Source organism: Trichogramma pretiosum, unplaced genomic scaffold (assembly GCF_000599845.2).
Source record: "Trichogramma pretiosum strain Unisexual culture from Peru unplaced genomic scaffold, Tpre_2.0 scaffold10, whole genome shotgun sequence".
In the NCBI taxonomy this organism is placed as follows: Eukaryota; Metazoa; Arthropoda; class Insecta; order Hymenoptera; family Trichogrammatidae; genus Trichogramma; species Trichogramma pretiosum.
This window is the reverse complement of record NW_019641652.1, coordinates 2,917,780-2,932,408: the sequence shown is the minus strand read 5'-3', so window position 1 is coordinate 2,932,408 and position 14,629 is coordinate 2,917,780. Positions and strand designations below refer to the sequence as shown.

Below are 14,629 nucleotides of genomic sequence, written 5' to 3'. Positions count from 1 at the left end.
CAAATCATAAATTATTAAAAATACTTCAATCTTTATTCCTATTTCGACTCGCTTTCTTATACTTTCATCAAAAAATTCTATTGTTAACACTTAAAATTGAAATTTATAGAAATCAAAGTTTTCTATGTAGCCACAGATCCAATGCAATTTATTCTGCATTTTCAAGAGCAAATATGAATAAACTTGGTACCTTAGCTATATAATTTCAAAATTAAAGCTATGTTGGTTCGTTGTAAGTTGTAAATACCGTATAAAACGATATTTCACAACTCCTAATATCGGTAGCGTGGCCGAGCGGTCTAAGGCGCTGGTTTAAGGCACCAGTCTCTTCGGAGGCGTGGGTTCGAATCCCACCGCTGCCAATTTTTTGCATTAAATCATAAAATATAGTTTAAAAATATTTCTATAAATATTTTTAATTAGATTTAAAGTGCAATGATTTTTTTATATTAAAACTCTGGATTGTAACGAATAATTATTACAGCTAGTTTCTACATTATCGACTTATGTTTCGAGATGTAGGATTTGACTGATCTAGCGAGTGATCAATATATCTTCTGTAAGTACAATATTACATATTTGATTATTTTTAAGTATAATAAAAAAAATAAGTCATTTCAAATTTCAAATCATTATTTCGAAATAGAAAATTTTATAATTAAGAATTCATAAATTTTAAATCACATAGTTTCTTTATCAAATAAAAATTTCCTACTCACTTTATTGATGGTAAATGGCAAATTTTCACTAATTTAACATTTCGATTTTTTTTAAAATGAAATAATACATTTGAATTAAATAAAGCACCTCTCAAATTATTGATCGAAGCAATATCTTGTTTACAAGTGGATGTTGCATAAAAAAGAGTAAATATTTCCATCGTCTGAGATTTTTTTTTTGCACTTATTCCCTCTCTCCCAATATAAGCTCATCTCTTGTATATATTCCCTCACTCTCAGCTTTTGATCAGTACCATAACGACACATCAATACTATCTTAAATAAGATTACATATCTTTCTCTAAATAATACGAAGTATGACTCGAATTTCGCAGCGTATTCAGTCGATCATTGTACAGTGCTGGTAAACTTTTTAAAGCCGTTCATTGCCATTAATATCTGTACAACATTTACGAGTTTCTAATTTAAATCGTGTAGCACATGACAAAAACATAAGGCCTTTAATATCAGCTAGAGCAGAAGCTGTTGTGAGTCCGAAGGAAAAAGTTGAAATAACTCCCGAAAGCGTTTGTGTCTCTCTCTGTCGTCGCTGCACAGAGACGTTTATCGTTCAAATCTGAGAAACGGAAAAAGTGGCATAATCATGACGAGCAGACTTTATTCTTGAAGATACTTATTATGAATGGATAAGTCGCGATCGAACTTCATTGCCACGCATTCGAGTGATGGTCAGGTTAACGACAATAACAATAACTGAGCAAATAATACGGAAATCGAAAAGTAACTCACGCGGTTCGTTTAGAAAAGTCTATACACGCTTAGTAAGATGAGAATAGTGAGAGTGACATTATGGGAGCGAGCTCAGATGTACGCACTGGCCTTGATATACGGATTTTATCTGATAGCGCGTCGAATGCTCAAATGGGCTTGGAACGGAGCGGCATTTTTTCAACTACACGAACGTGATACGCCGCCAGCATGCCTAGTTGACAGTACCCTTGGAAAACATTCTTACGTCAAGATCAAGGTAATTTTTTTTTAAAACATGATGCAATAGCGCTGAAACACTATTACGGCAAAAAATTCATTTCGATGCTATAGGAAAGCCACGAAATTTGAAATATTAATTATTACTCTTGACCTTTATTGATAAAGACTTTCACTGCATTTAAAAACTGACAGAAAAATTTCGGCTTCGGAGATTTATCGTATATCGAACGATTCAATGACGTTCGATCAATTTTAATATCAGCTGATTCACTATTATCAAAGCGTTCCCTTTTCCATAGCAATATTTATTCAAATAATATGCAATTAATATAACAGCAAAGATAATGATTCTTCATTATGGTCGTGGGACCAGATGCAGCAATATTTAACAAATTTCTGATCCTAGATTATAAAATTAAATAAATGTGCCAATTGAGAAATTAACTTTTTTAAATCTCTCTTTTTCTTGAACAGGGAATAAAATTTCACTATGTCGAAGCAGGTAAAAGAGAGAATCCTCTTGTATTACTTTTACATGGATTTCCAGATTGCTGGATTTCCTGGAGAAAACAGATGTCAACTTTAGCTGAATTCTACAGGTAGATAACAATATTTTAGTACAACATATTTTTCTCGACAATGAAAATAATTTTTGATTCTCATTTATAGAATCATATCTTTAGACTTGAAAGGTTTCGGTGACAGTGATAAGCCTGCAAACTCGAGTCAATATAGTATTGAAATTTTAATTGAAGAATTGAAGGAATTTATACATGCTATGGGAGTACAGGAATGTATTCTAATAGGCCACGATCTTGGGGGTTTGTTAGGATGGTATCTAGCTGCTACGCACAAATCTGTGATAAAAAATTTTATTGCTATTTCTAGTCCACATCCAAACTTTTACTGGAAAGGGGTAGGAGGAGAGAGTGTTTTCAATCAAACGTAAGTGAAAATAATTTTCCAACATCATGTCTAGATCAAAATTTTTATTCTTTGAATGTTTTCAGATGGTTACATTTCAGTCGATTGCCGATTTTACCGGAAATCGATGTTCGAACAGAAGACTTAGCTGTGATAACTGCAACATATAAACATCTCTACAGTAAAAAACCATCGCAACAAGCAGAGCAGAATTACATAGAGGCTTACAAATATGTTTTTAGTAGAAAAGGTAGTAAAGTATAATCGAAACTGTTGAATTTTTCAATAATTTAATCATCTTATTTCAGAGGACTGGACTGGCCCAATAAATTATTTTAGAAATTTACCATTTACTCGTTTATATTCGGAAGGACGTGAAAAAATTAAAACTCCAACCTTACTGATCATCGGAAATGCAGATAAATCCATCTCATTGGAGCACATTGTTCAAAGTACAAAATATTTAGAAAAGTTCTCCATTAATGTGGTTGACAAAGCGGGGCATTTCCCTCACCAAGAAAATCCCGAAGAAGTTATAAGTTTTATCAATGAGTTTCTTCAGTGTAAGTAGTAGTCTAAAGTCACCCTTACATATGGATAACTTTTAAAACGATATTGTGACATTTAGCTTCCTCCATGAGTAAGCTTTGCGATGGGCTTAAAAATAAGTTTTTAAACCAGGCATCGTAGGACGATTTTTCGATTTGTTTTTTTTTTAAATTTTGAAAAAAATTCCTGTGTCAGTTGGTATAAAAATACAAATACGTACTCTTTATATTCAAAATTTTTATCTTACTGGAATTGAAAAACTCAAATCGAAGTGGCTATTCAGGGGAAAGTCGTACACCAAATTTTTGATTTTCGTTTACGAAAATGACAACTGTATGGGGAAAAATAGGGTTATCTAGGGTTATTCGAAGTTTCGTTTAGAAATTTTAAAATTATATGTATACGAATTTCCCCTGAATAATCAGATTCAAATAAAATGCATAATTGTCTTCAATTTAAAATAATTTTTTTAACGTGGCAATGAAAAATAAGTTTAATAGTTTAGCTTTTGACAACCAAATCATGAATCGTATATAAATTGAAATTTTTGTGGAAAACTATCTTATTTAATTTTGTTATCTTCGAAAAATTGTGTTAAATCGAAATTCAAGAAAAAAAATTCGCATAGATTTGGTCACTTTAGTAATTGCTTAATTTATTCACTGTATTGAGTAGTATCGAGTGCGGTCAACCCCAATAAAGAGCATAATCGACTTTTGTTTTTTCCAGCGGAAGAACCAGTCAAGGAAAAACCAGCATCCAAAGGCATTGTATCTTCACTGTTAGGATCAACAGTTAAATATGGAAATCAAATGTTCGAAGCTGTGCACAAACGAACAAACGAAGTCGTAAATGGTTTACCTGGAAAAATGATGCTCAATATTGGTCAGTTGAACACGTGATTATCGATAGTAAAAATTTATTTCACGATATTCATTATAAAAACGTTTGGACATTGTAAAGACTTTTTAAATAACTTTAAAATATTTGTAAAAATTTTTTGAAAATTTTTTGATTGTCAATTACATGTTCTTATATATTTTTTATAAGACGTAATTAATGTTTGTTTACTTGTGAGTGATGTTTGTGTAAATAGAGAATTTGTTCGTTATAGTTTTTAATTTTTTGAGAAGGTGTAAATCTGTTACTTGTTCGACACTGATGTATAAATATTTTTTAGATTTTATTATTACCCATTTTAGTACGTGAAAAGTTATAATATGCTTTAAGTTTTTCGTTATTAAAATTATAATGAGTTATATAATAATAATAATTAACTTACTAGTTATAGTTACTGAAAGACTAAAATTTAATAAAATATTTTTTCGGTACAGTATAAAAATTTAATACAAAATAATACTCTACATACTTTTTTGAATCCTAATAGTTGTGTCAATTAAACAATTAAATTCTATTAAGGTTTTTAGCACTCTAATAAAACTTGCATGCATTGAAAATAACATTATAATTATGAAATGATAATTGTGCGATCATGATTTTCATGAACATTCGAAAGATGTACTCCGTTTTTTCAGTCTTTTAGAGATGTTGATTTGAAATTCTCGAGTCTTTTTAAGCTGAGACTTGTCTCCTCTTTTTCCTGAAAATTAAATGAAAATATTTTTAACTGTAACAGAAATGTTAAGAAAGTAATTATTAATGTACTCACTTTCCAAAATTTTCGCCGTCTTCTATCGTTTCGGGTAGTTCAAAATTCATCGTTTCAGGTAACAAGAAACAAAGCCCAGCACCGACTATCGGACCAATGCCAAAGATCAACGGTGGAAGCCAAGGATAAACGATATTCTATGAACAATAAAATTTGTTTATTTTACTCAATCCAAATCTAATTATTATCATTGTTAATTTTATCGATAATGATTGGCTAAAACGTACCATAGTAGCTATGAACGGGGCTATCATGCTACCTATTCTCGCTGCTATGCTTCCAGCACCTACACCGACGTTCCTGACAACAGTAGGAAATACTTCGCTGCTGTAGAGATAGACCGTCGGGAAGGAAATGGACATGGCAGCGATCCCGATGCAAGCCAGGCCCACCTGCACTTTGGGATCTTCGAAGATCATAATAAGTATTAGCGTGATGCCGGAGACGAGATTACCGCCAATGAGAATTTTGAGTCTGGAGACTCGAGATATGAGGAACAGAATAATCAATGTACCAGGAAATTCAACGGCAGCTGAAAAAAATATCAAAAATTAATATTGTACGTAATGTATTTCCTTACGTTATGTTAGCCGCTGCATATCGTTTCAATAATCGCGTAGTGATCGGCTGATGAAATTTCATACTCTACGTGTATTAGACTCGTGCATGCAGTCTGACCGAGTCAAGGGCGTATCGAGCGCGCGCACGAGCGTGAAATTGGGACTCGCGTGCGTACTTGAATGTGTCGATTCTTCTTATTCGCACAATTGTTAGCCTTAGTCAGAGTTTCACTAGATTACTTGGATGATCGTGCAAATATTGTCGAAATTTACCTACCTGAAATGGCTGTATTGACGAAAATATTTCCGTTCAATCGGCCGATGTATTGAGCCAAGCCGAAGAAGCACAATCCGCAAACGAACCAATTGACGCATACGCAAATGGTCTTCAGGCGCATATTTGGCGTAAGGAAAAGGTGCGTAAAATTGTACTTCTTCTCCGGCTCGTCGATCAATTTCTCCTGGCTTTTGTGCGACTCGATGGCGGCCGTGACTTTGCTCAGGGGTATTCGATTCTTCTCCGCGGCTTTGGTCAGAATAGTTGTGGCTTCTTCGCGACGACCCACGGCCAACAGCCAACGCGGTGATTCTGGCACGATCCTGAAATTTAAATAGACAGTCGATCATCTCTTCATTACAGTTCGGCTAATGAATCTTAATCAAGCATCGTTCTAGTTGGTTACAGATTCATGTCCACTTAAGGAACTTATTTGCAACCTTGTAACAGTTGAATAAAAAAAGAAAATCGGTAAAACAATTATAATTATCATTTTCATGCTTCATTTGACACGTTCGCGGTGCACGGCCTCGCGATTTTACTTCAAAGCATTACGCAGTGGTAAACCAGCAAAAATTGCGTAAAAATATTCACATTGTAACATTTCCAGCTAATTCATGGGGAATGGGAAATTTCGCAGAAAAAAAACAACAAGCAATGTGCGCGCATCTTATCGTTTTTACGTATCGCGATTATCCCATTAAAAGAAATTTAAAACTTGATGTCGGCTTACTCTAAGGTTCTTGAGTAAAAAATCAACTAAAGAGCCTATATGAGACGAGCTTGATAACCCATCGCTTCGAACGATCTTTTACAAGCCTCGCATGTCTTTAATGCAATAATCGTTTCCTTCGAATCGCCTCTTAGCTCGACTATGACTTTTTTTCTTCTTTTTTTTCTCATTCCGATGCTAAATTTTATAATTGATCTCTTTCAGGGCATGCGTTGCGTATTTTATAACATCTCCATTCGTTTCTCGTCTTGTACTTATTTGTATTCGAATAATGAATTTGACTTTGAAAATGAATTTGTTCCGAATAAGCCGTAAGAAATCAATAATGTATCTCATTTGAATTACATTTCTTACCAATAATAAGAGAGTAAGAATATTGGTGGAATGGAAACAGCCATCTGGAATCCTGTCCAAGTCCGGGTTAGATAAGCTACTAATGGATTCATGAGAAAACCTAGCAGGAATGGCAGATGAAAGAGAACTGAGAGCGAAGAACGCCATTTAGGGCCAACAATTTCCATTACTGAAAAATTAATACATTTTTTCAGATAAAAAGAGTAAAGATATTATCTTTTCATTTATAACTTGACTTACGTAGAACAAAACTGATGAGCATAGTACCACCAGTGGCAACCGCCGAAATAAACTTGAATACCAGAAAAAGTTCGTACCAATGAGAGTATACAGTGAGAAATCCGGTTACCGATTGCAAAAGTATCGCAATCATCAGTGGTCTTTTACGACCAATCCTGGAAACAGAAATTATGTGTACATAGTTCTACAGTTTATCTGTGAGGGTATCACTGAAAATCTGAGCAAAGTTTTTACCTATCAGACATTGCACTGAAAATCATATTTCCCATAAGTATGCCAAACATCGTTAAAGTTTGAGCTAGATTAGCCAGCTGTGCTCTGTCGCAAACTAAATCCCACTGTGAAATTAAACTAATTAGAGCAAGCTTCATAATTTACGACTTTGATTTTCATCAACGGGTACCTCGCTTATGATGGTCTTATCGAAAATTGATCGATCGTAATTGAACTGTGAACACTTTTCCATGTGGCCGCCTCCAACGTCGACGAGGCATTGATTTAATCTGCTGGACGTGTTGTCGGCTGGTGTAGGCGATGCACACGTAAAATTACCTGGTGGAGCCAGGAAAACAATACCCAACTGATGCCAAGCTACGGGAAACTTCACGAGCGACAGAGCCACAGCGATGACAATGTGCCATGGGCCCAGCGTGCCCATGGCTTCCTGGACGAGGTCAACCTCATGTTTTTCTGCAAAGATGAATTTTTTTTTTTTTGGTTAAGAATATAATTTAGGAATTTTTAATCTATCAAAATCGCACGTGCACGATTGAGCCTAAAAAACTCAACTTTTTACGCCTAGTAATAATGTATTTTCCGTACTCATGTTGGAATCACTAATTTCTAACTAAATAATCGAACCACTGCACAAACGAGAATGAGAAAATTAGCTTTTTCGAGCTCACTTGCATGCGTCAATCGATGAATTATCTATCAGTTGGGAAATTGATTAAAAATGTAAGCACGGCCATTCACAATGACATTTCGTAGTCTTTGGTAGTTTGTACGACCTTGTTGCATTCGCGATTTTCACAAAACTACAGGAGCAGCAAACGAATTTGATGCGTGTTCGTTTGCAAACCTTGATGTCAAATTTATCAAATCCAATGGCAAAGCTTAAAAATTAAAAAGTCTCGATTTCTTGCTTCAATGCATTTTGAATGAATTCAATCCGATATCATCAGAAACCTTATCTCTTTTGTAATTCATATTTTGCGATGAACTTAAAATAGTCATATTTTTCGATTGATGCCGATCTTCAGTTATCACTAAGCACGTGTTTCGAGTATTAGGTTGCATCACTTCTTGACAATACGTAATTATTTCATGGTTTCGCCTTCATTTACAATTAATATCTACTTATTAAGCATCGCAATCGACAATGCCTTATAAAACCTAGTGCTTGAAAAAGTCTATAAATATTTTTGATCTTGACCTAACCAGATATAATTCTTTAATGTTGCACATCGTTAAATTAAATAAAAAATAATGGATCGGAATTCTTAATTTCGACTCAAGTAAAGAGTAATCGTAACATTACTTATCTAAAAACTACATTAAAAAATCAAATTTTATTTCAGAGAATTTTTAATAAATTCTTCTAATATCAGCATTGAATTTCAAAAATATATTTTTACGAACTTTCGAGATTGCCGTTTGTTGACACTTAAATGGGTCATGAGGTAACGGAAACTTGGAATGATTCGTATTTAAATCTTAGCATTTACTTCCATGTTGTGTAAATCCTATTTTTGATAAAATGTATGCCAATTTTATGCTTTCGGTACATTCGGATAAGAGTCATATTAAAGCCAATCGAGACCGCAAAAAATAAATTTCTATCGCCAAAATTTTTACTCTAAAATTGATTATTATTGGGTAGTCAGAGAAAAATAGTAAATAGCAATATGGTATCCAATAAAAACTTTAGGATTTTTTTCGTTAAATGTTTGAAAATATTGATTGAAAATTGAATTCAATTATAAACTAAAAAATGAAGTAAAAAATTTTATTATAAAATTGTTTGACACTAAAAAACACGAAATATTGGAGTACTTTATTTCATGAATCTGAAAACTTTGCACTTTTGCGTATTTCATAAGAAACTTGTGCACAGTAATGAAATACAATGTCCTGTAATCTTTTGGAAGAAAAATTCATTGTCAAGACCTCAATCAACTAGTAAACTCAACTAGTAAAGTTTTTGATTAGGTAAAAGCAATTATTCTTTGAACTAATAAAAAAAATAAAATATTAAAATTATAGATCAAAATTATTTTCAATGATGAAAAGATTGGAATTCTAAAAATACTCCAATTTTTGCGAAAAAGTTTATAAAAATTTTGTTGCACTTCGTGGTATTTGGATTTTTTGAGTTAATACATTTATCATTATTTCCTGCGACAAAAAAATAATTAATAACCGTTCTGAAATTCAAACGCTTAACTTTTTTTCATGAATAAATGAAAGTATTTTTTCAAAAATTAACGCTTTTAACTTCAATGTAAACGACTAAACTTGAGAAAAAATATTAAATAGACAGTAGTGCATATGCACTGGAAAATTTTCTTCTCTAGCTAAGTATTTAAGTTCCCTTAAATCGGTCCCTTAAATTAGGGAGCACAAAAGTGCCTAATAGTTTCTATAGAATGTACATAGGAGTGATGCAATTCTCTGGCGACGACTTATTTTTAGTCACAGCAGAAGCGAGACTTGCACACACATTTTTTGTTACATCGGTTAGATTAGACTTCATCCGTGATAAAAAATAAAATAGCGCGAATAAAAAGAATTACAAACTTACCTTGTTTTTCTAATTTATTTTTGACTTCGTCATCCGCTGAATCTCCTTTCATTTCGTTCATCATCACTGGGTATATTGAAGAGTTCATATAAATACTGAGACACCGTATAGTCACTATCTAATGTACAGTCGACTAGAGCAATGCACACTCGCCGGTCAACTGTCCGACTGAAGTAGCTCAGCTCACGCTTGTACTTATACGCGCTCGATCGTTTTCATCCAAATGACGGCTGTACCGAGTACAAGAGTAAAATTAAATTATTCGTTTTCGTTTATTTTTAATTTTAACTCCTTGAAAGAACGATAAGTGATTTTTATATTCATGTTTATATAATTCACGATTATTATTATAAAATAAAAATAACACTAAAAATTTTTTGTGCCACATAAGTTTGATTTATAAACAATCATCTCGAATAAGTCATCATTCTTTAATCGAATCAATTAACGAGTAATTCAATAATTGGGTAGTAATAAAGGTGATTAAATACTAAACACAGATCTCAAGTAAGATAAATTTCTTTTTAATAGAAAATTCAAGCGAACCGATGCCTCCTCATTAATAAAGTTTTTATACATATTGTAAAAATATATGCATATCAAATATGTACATTTTTGACAATACATCTCGTTTAACAAAGCAAAATACGATTACGGATAAAACAACAAGTCATACTTAAATGTACTTAAAATTGAAAGTATCAAAACAGTTACATTACGAGTTTCGCGCAAACATAGATAGCTTTTCACTTGCAGTTCGCTTAGGTTGATTGTCACTGTTACTGTTTTCGTCGTCTAATTTTCTCTTTTTACTCGTATCCTCTTCTGTCATACTACTATTACCATCAATCTGGTTATTCAATTCGGCCTGGTATTTCTGGTAAGCGTATTTAATTCGCTCTTTGCTATCTCCCTTAAACTCTTTCTCGATAGCACTCTTATTTTTTGGATACCACTTTGTAAATAATTCTTTTGCTTCAGGTTTGCCATTTGATTTATTCACCTTACTATTATTAGGTACTGCAAGTACCGGTGAATTAGATTCAGGCTTTGTTGACACTTCAACTTTATCTAGTCCCGATAAGCCTGCGGTAAAAAATTAATTTGTTAATAAAACTTCTCCAAGGCCAAAAAATTGTTCGACCTAAAATTTAACAAACCTTTTGAAACCGGTGTTGTACTTTTTTTACTCAAAAAAGGATTACTTCTTCTAAATGGCTGACTAGGTGTTAAAGGTTTAATCTGTATTTCAGGTGTTTTAACAACAGGTGTTAGTAACAGATCTTCTTGATCTTCTACCATATTAATTTCATCATTAAACATGTCTTCTTGAGAATCTACTCCTTTCATAACTTCATCGGGCTCCTTGCTATCAGCAATATCTTTTAATTTATTTGCCAAAGACAATTTTTGGCTTCTGTCAGCAAATTTAATTGCCAATCTCAAAACTCTCTCAGACGCAATATATTGACATAATTCTACGGCACGGAAATCGGCATTATATTTAATAGCAAGCTGCAAAAATATTTACGTAAATAAAGATACGTCAAGAAACATTATGATTTATAAAAATAAAATTTACAGCGATTAGCATTAGAAGATCATCTTCTTCATCCATTGGATTGCTTCCGAACTGCCACACTTTGGCTTCTTTTTGTGATCTCTCGGTATCAGGATCACAAAGTGGTACTGTCAAAGATATTTCGCTAACAATCGGTCGCGGCGATGTTGGTGGATAATGACTTCCCTTACAAAGGATACATCTTGCGGTTCGATCCGATTCATTGATTCCAATAATAAAGTAGTGGTCAAATTTGCCTTTATTCTTCAATAAAATTTAAAATTATAGGAATAAATCAAATAATAATATAAGTATGAATTTCAGTAAAGAGAAAAACTTTACCATTCTGCTAGTATCACATGCTACTCTCCATAACATTGCTTTTTTATCGTAAATATTAATGATACCCTTTGAGTCCATTACCACAGGAGAGTAAAGGTCGGAAAATCCTACCCACATTAAAGTTGCTTCGGTGGAAAGTGGAATAGGTAGTGTTTTACTTTTCAAATTTGGACCCAGCACATTTATCCATAGCAAGCCCATATTCTGATCATTTGCACTAATTCCTGAAGATTTATAAAACATTTTTATAATTACAAAGTGTTTTGAATGTTTTAATGTTAAGAAATAAATTGTTTACCTATACTTGAATGGTAAACAACAGCTAAATTTTGTCCCAATCCATTCATAGCCACAATTTCTCCTGGTAATGCAATGATTTCCCTCTGTGTACCACATGGCATGAAAAGTCGTAACATCCTAGAAGTTGTAGCAACTGCAACGAAATTTGATCCAGCTGCAACCGCTAAAGCATCTTCCCCTTCTGGTAAATCTATCATCCATTCTTTATTTCCTGGACCCCATGCTTCAATGAATAAAAAATAGGAACATTAAAGTACATTTATCAAAAATTGAATATAATATAAAATTTATAATCTTCGTACCTTGCAGAGGCACAACAACAAGTTTACTAGGAGTCAACTGAGTGTCAATTTCTGAAGCTGGTGCAGCAAGTACAAGAGCAGCTGTAGATAATGCTGCCATCGTATGATTGAAATAATTCATCTTATGCATATTATGATGAATATTAACATCATGAAAATCAACTTGTATTTCAGAAGTTTCTTGATCTTCTTGAGAAAAACACATTACAATACCCACATCGTTGTAAGCCTACAGAAACATCAATTTTTTTTTAAATTTATAATTTGTATAATTTCTAAAAAAATATTGTACCATGTAACGATTTAGTAAATGGCTTGGAGAAGATCCAGGTTGAAACGGTTCTTGTAAATTAAATTCTGGCACAAAAGGTTTTTCATCATCTTTTTTTATAGATGCAACATCAGATGCTGACTTCTGGTCATGGTCCAGAACAGATGCCTTTATTTTATTAATCGAAGACATGTCGTCATCGTCATCATCAGAATATTTGTCATGATTATTATAAATATCATCCAAATTATCATCATTACTGTCACCATTATCATCTTCTGTAATTTTATTTTGTTTTGTTTCAGAATGATAATTGGTAGAGTTTGTTTTATTTGAAATAATCTAAAAGAAGATTTTTAATTATTTTAATTTAATATCTGCGAATTTAATAATAATAATAAAAAAAAAAAGACTTACAACTTCAACACAGCCAAGTTGACCAAGAGAATCACAGAAAGCAATTTCATTAGATTCACTAGGATTCCAAACAAGTGCTGTAATTTTTGCATTCTGATGATATTCTACAAAGCCTACTGCATCTTTGCTTGAAATATCCCAAACAATCAATTCCCCATACACAGAACTTGCAGCTAAATACTTTCCACATTCAGAGAATTTGCAAATGTTGAGGTCCTGTAAAAGTTGAAGTATAAAATGATTTTCAATTTTTTTTTTTTTGCCACATCACATTGCAATATTGTAAATTTTTTAATACATTTTTAATTTCATCTGATTTTAATCTGAAGACTTCTTGCCAAGATGATCTTTCTGTTACAATAACTTCTTTTCCTTGAGGATATGCAAGATATGCCCCACTTTTAGGACAAAATGATGGTACTGAATAAGTTTTTGCATTATAAAATGAGTTACATTTTGGAACAACATTGTTCCATGTTTGAACAACTTTTTTTTCTTTAATACTCCAAACTCGTATTGAAGTATCACCACTTGATGAAGCCTTTGAAAAAAAATTATGATACATTTTACTGAATAGTATTTATTTTAAATATATTTAAAAATTTATAATACTCACAACAAATTCATCTTTGGGATCTAAGGATAATCCCAGTACAGGGGCTTCGTGACCATTTAGTTCAATATTTTCCATAGTTACAATGTTTGAAATATGAATCCTCATGTCACTAAAATCAATAAAGTCAATAAAGTAAATATGATATATGTAATCAGAAATTAGTTGTTATTATTTACCTACCTTGCACCTGATGCTATTAAATTACTTTTCTTATTTGTTGCTAAAGCCGTAACAGTAGCTGAAAATCTTGTTACTACTCCCACTTTATCAAGATCCGGATGATTAAGAATTTGAACGGTATTATTATCATTACCCACGTACAGTTTTTCATTCTTTTTGCAAAAATTACATTTGATATTATATATTATTATTATAATAAACTAAAAAAAAATAGAAAAATTTTAAGTCAATATTAATATTTTTACATACTTTTGAAATCACTGCAGTGGCTTGCTCAGAAATACAAGTCGCGGATGGGTCATCATCCATCAAATTTACCCAAGCCCTAACATCTCCGTCTGTACCACAGGTAATGAGTCCACCCCTATAAAGTAATTATTTAGTCAAAGAAAAGTTTTTTAATCATACATGTAATGGAAAAATAAACTTTACTTTTCACCATCGAAATAACACACATCTGTATGACCCTCTGGATGGGCGTATCGAGTTGGTTTCTTAACAAGCGGCATGTTAATTTATTGTTTATTTTAAATATACTTTAAGTTTAAAATCAAAGTATTCTAGGCATAAAATGTTTATAAAAAAGACTGCACAGTCGAAGTCTATACTGTAGCTAAGTGCTATCGTTGTTTCACAACAAGTAAATTGAACAATTATCAAACTGTATTTATTTTTTAGACACTTGCAGCACTAGCTACTTGAAAAATTGACAGTGCTCTCTTGGGTATTCAATTTTTATTTCTGTTTTTCAGCCTGACTCCAAATAATCTGAATCCTGTTAGCAGAATTTTTATTGACTGCGTTTGGTTATAAAATTTCCCGCTATTTCTTCGTGTGCAGTATGATGGAAATAAGTGACCT

The 14,629-nt window shown here is 32.5% G+C and overlaps 3 protein-coding genes and 1 non-coding gene across 5 annotated transcripts; 2 read left to right on the top strand and 2 right to left on the bottom strand.

Moving 5' to 3' along the window:
• The first annotated feature begins 280 nt into the window (after positions 1 to 280).
• On the top strand, positions 281 to 362 carry Trnal-aag. The gene has a single exon. It is a non-coding gene; the product is annotated as a tRNA-Leu (tRNA).
• A 605-nt stretch (positions 363 to 967) lies between these two features.
• LOC106658678 (epoxide hydrolase 4-like) lies at positions 968 to 4,451 on the top strand. The gene is made up of 6 exons (XM_023460027.1): positions 968 to 1,707; positions 2,145 to 2,269; positions 2,340 to 2,615; positions 2,681 to 2,844; positions 2,903 to 3,157; positions 3,873 to 4,451. Exons 1-6 carry the CDS (start codon positions 1,507 to 1,509, stop codon positions 4,043 to 4,045), a joined length of 1,194 nt encoding a protein of 397 aa, XP_023315795.1. The 5' UTR covers positions 968 to 1,506; the 3' UTR covers positions 4,046 to 4,451.
• A 57-nt stretch (positions 4,452 to 4,508) lies between these two features.
• On the bottom strand, positions 4,509 to 9,929 carry LOC106658677 (organic cation transporter protein-like). 2 transcript variants are annotated; one of them, XM_014380737.2, is made up of 9 exons: positions 9,780 to 9,929; positions 7,380 to 7,666; positions 7,211 to 7,314; positions 6,977 to 7,131; positions 6,737 to 6,905; positions 5,650 to 5,972; positions 5,040 to 5,344; positions 4,813 to 4,949; positions 4,509 to 4,743 (listed from the first exon to the last, which is right to left on the bottom strand). In XM_014380737.2, exons 1-9 carry the CDS (start codon positions 9,865 to 9,867, stop codon positions 4,716 to 4,718), a joined length of 1,596 nt encoding a protein of 531 aa, XP_014236223.1. In that variant the 5' UTR covers positions 9,868 to 9,929; the 3' UTR covers positions 4,509 to 4,715. The 2 variants fall into 2 exon arrangements, with proteins under 2 accessions (XP_014236223.1, XP_023315794.1); XM_023460026.1 differs by lacking the exon at positions 9,780 to 9,929 and adding an exon at positions 7,766 to 7,868.
• Positions 9,930 to 10,282: 353 nt separating this feature from the next.
• Positions 10,283 to 14,547, bottom strand: LOC106658721 (WD repeat and HMG-box DNA-binding protein 1). The gene is made up of 13 exons (XM_014380804.2): positions 14,201 to 14,547; positions 14,018 to 14,132; positions 13,769 to 13,920; positions 13,589 to 13,697; positions 13,271 to 13,513; positions 12,973 to 13,188; positions 12,577 to 12,897; positions 12,285 to 12,513; positions 11,981 to 12,205; positions 11,683 to 11,906; positions 11,362 to 11,604; positions 10,940 to 11,294; positions 10,283 to 10,865 (listed from the first exon to the last, which is right to left on the bottom strand). Exons 1-13 carry the CDS (start codon positions 14,275 to 14,277, stop codon positions 10,495 to 10,497), a joined length of 2,880 nt encoding a protein of 959 aa, XP_014236290.1. The 5' UTR covers positions 14,278 to 14,547; the 3' UTR covers positions 10,283 to 10,494.
• Positions 14,548 to 14,629: the final 82 nt, after the last annotated feature.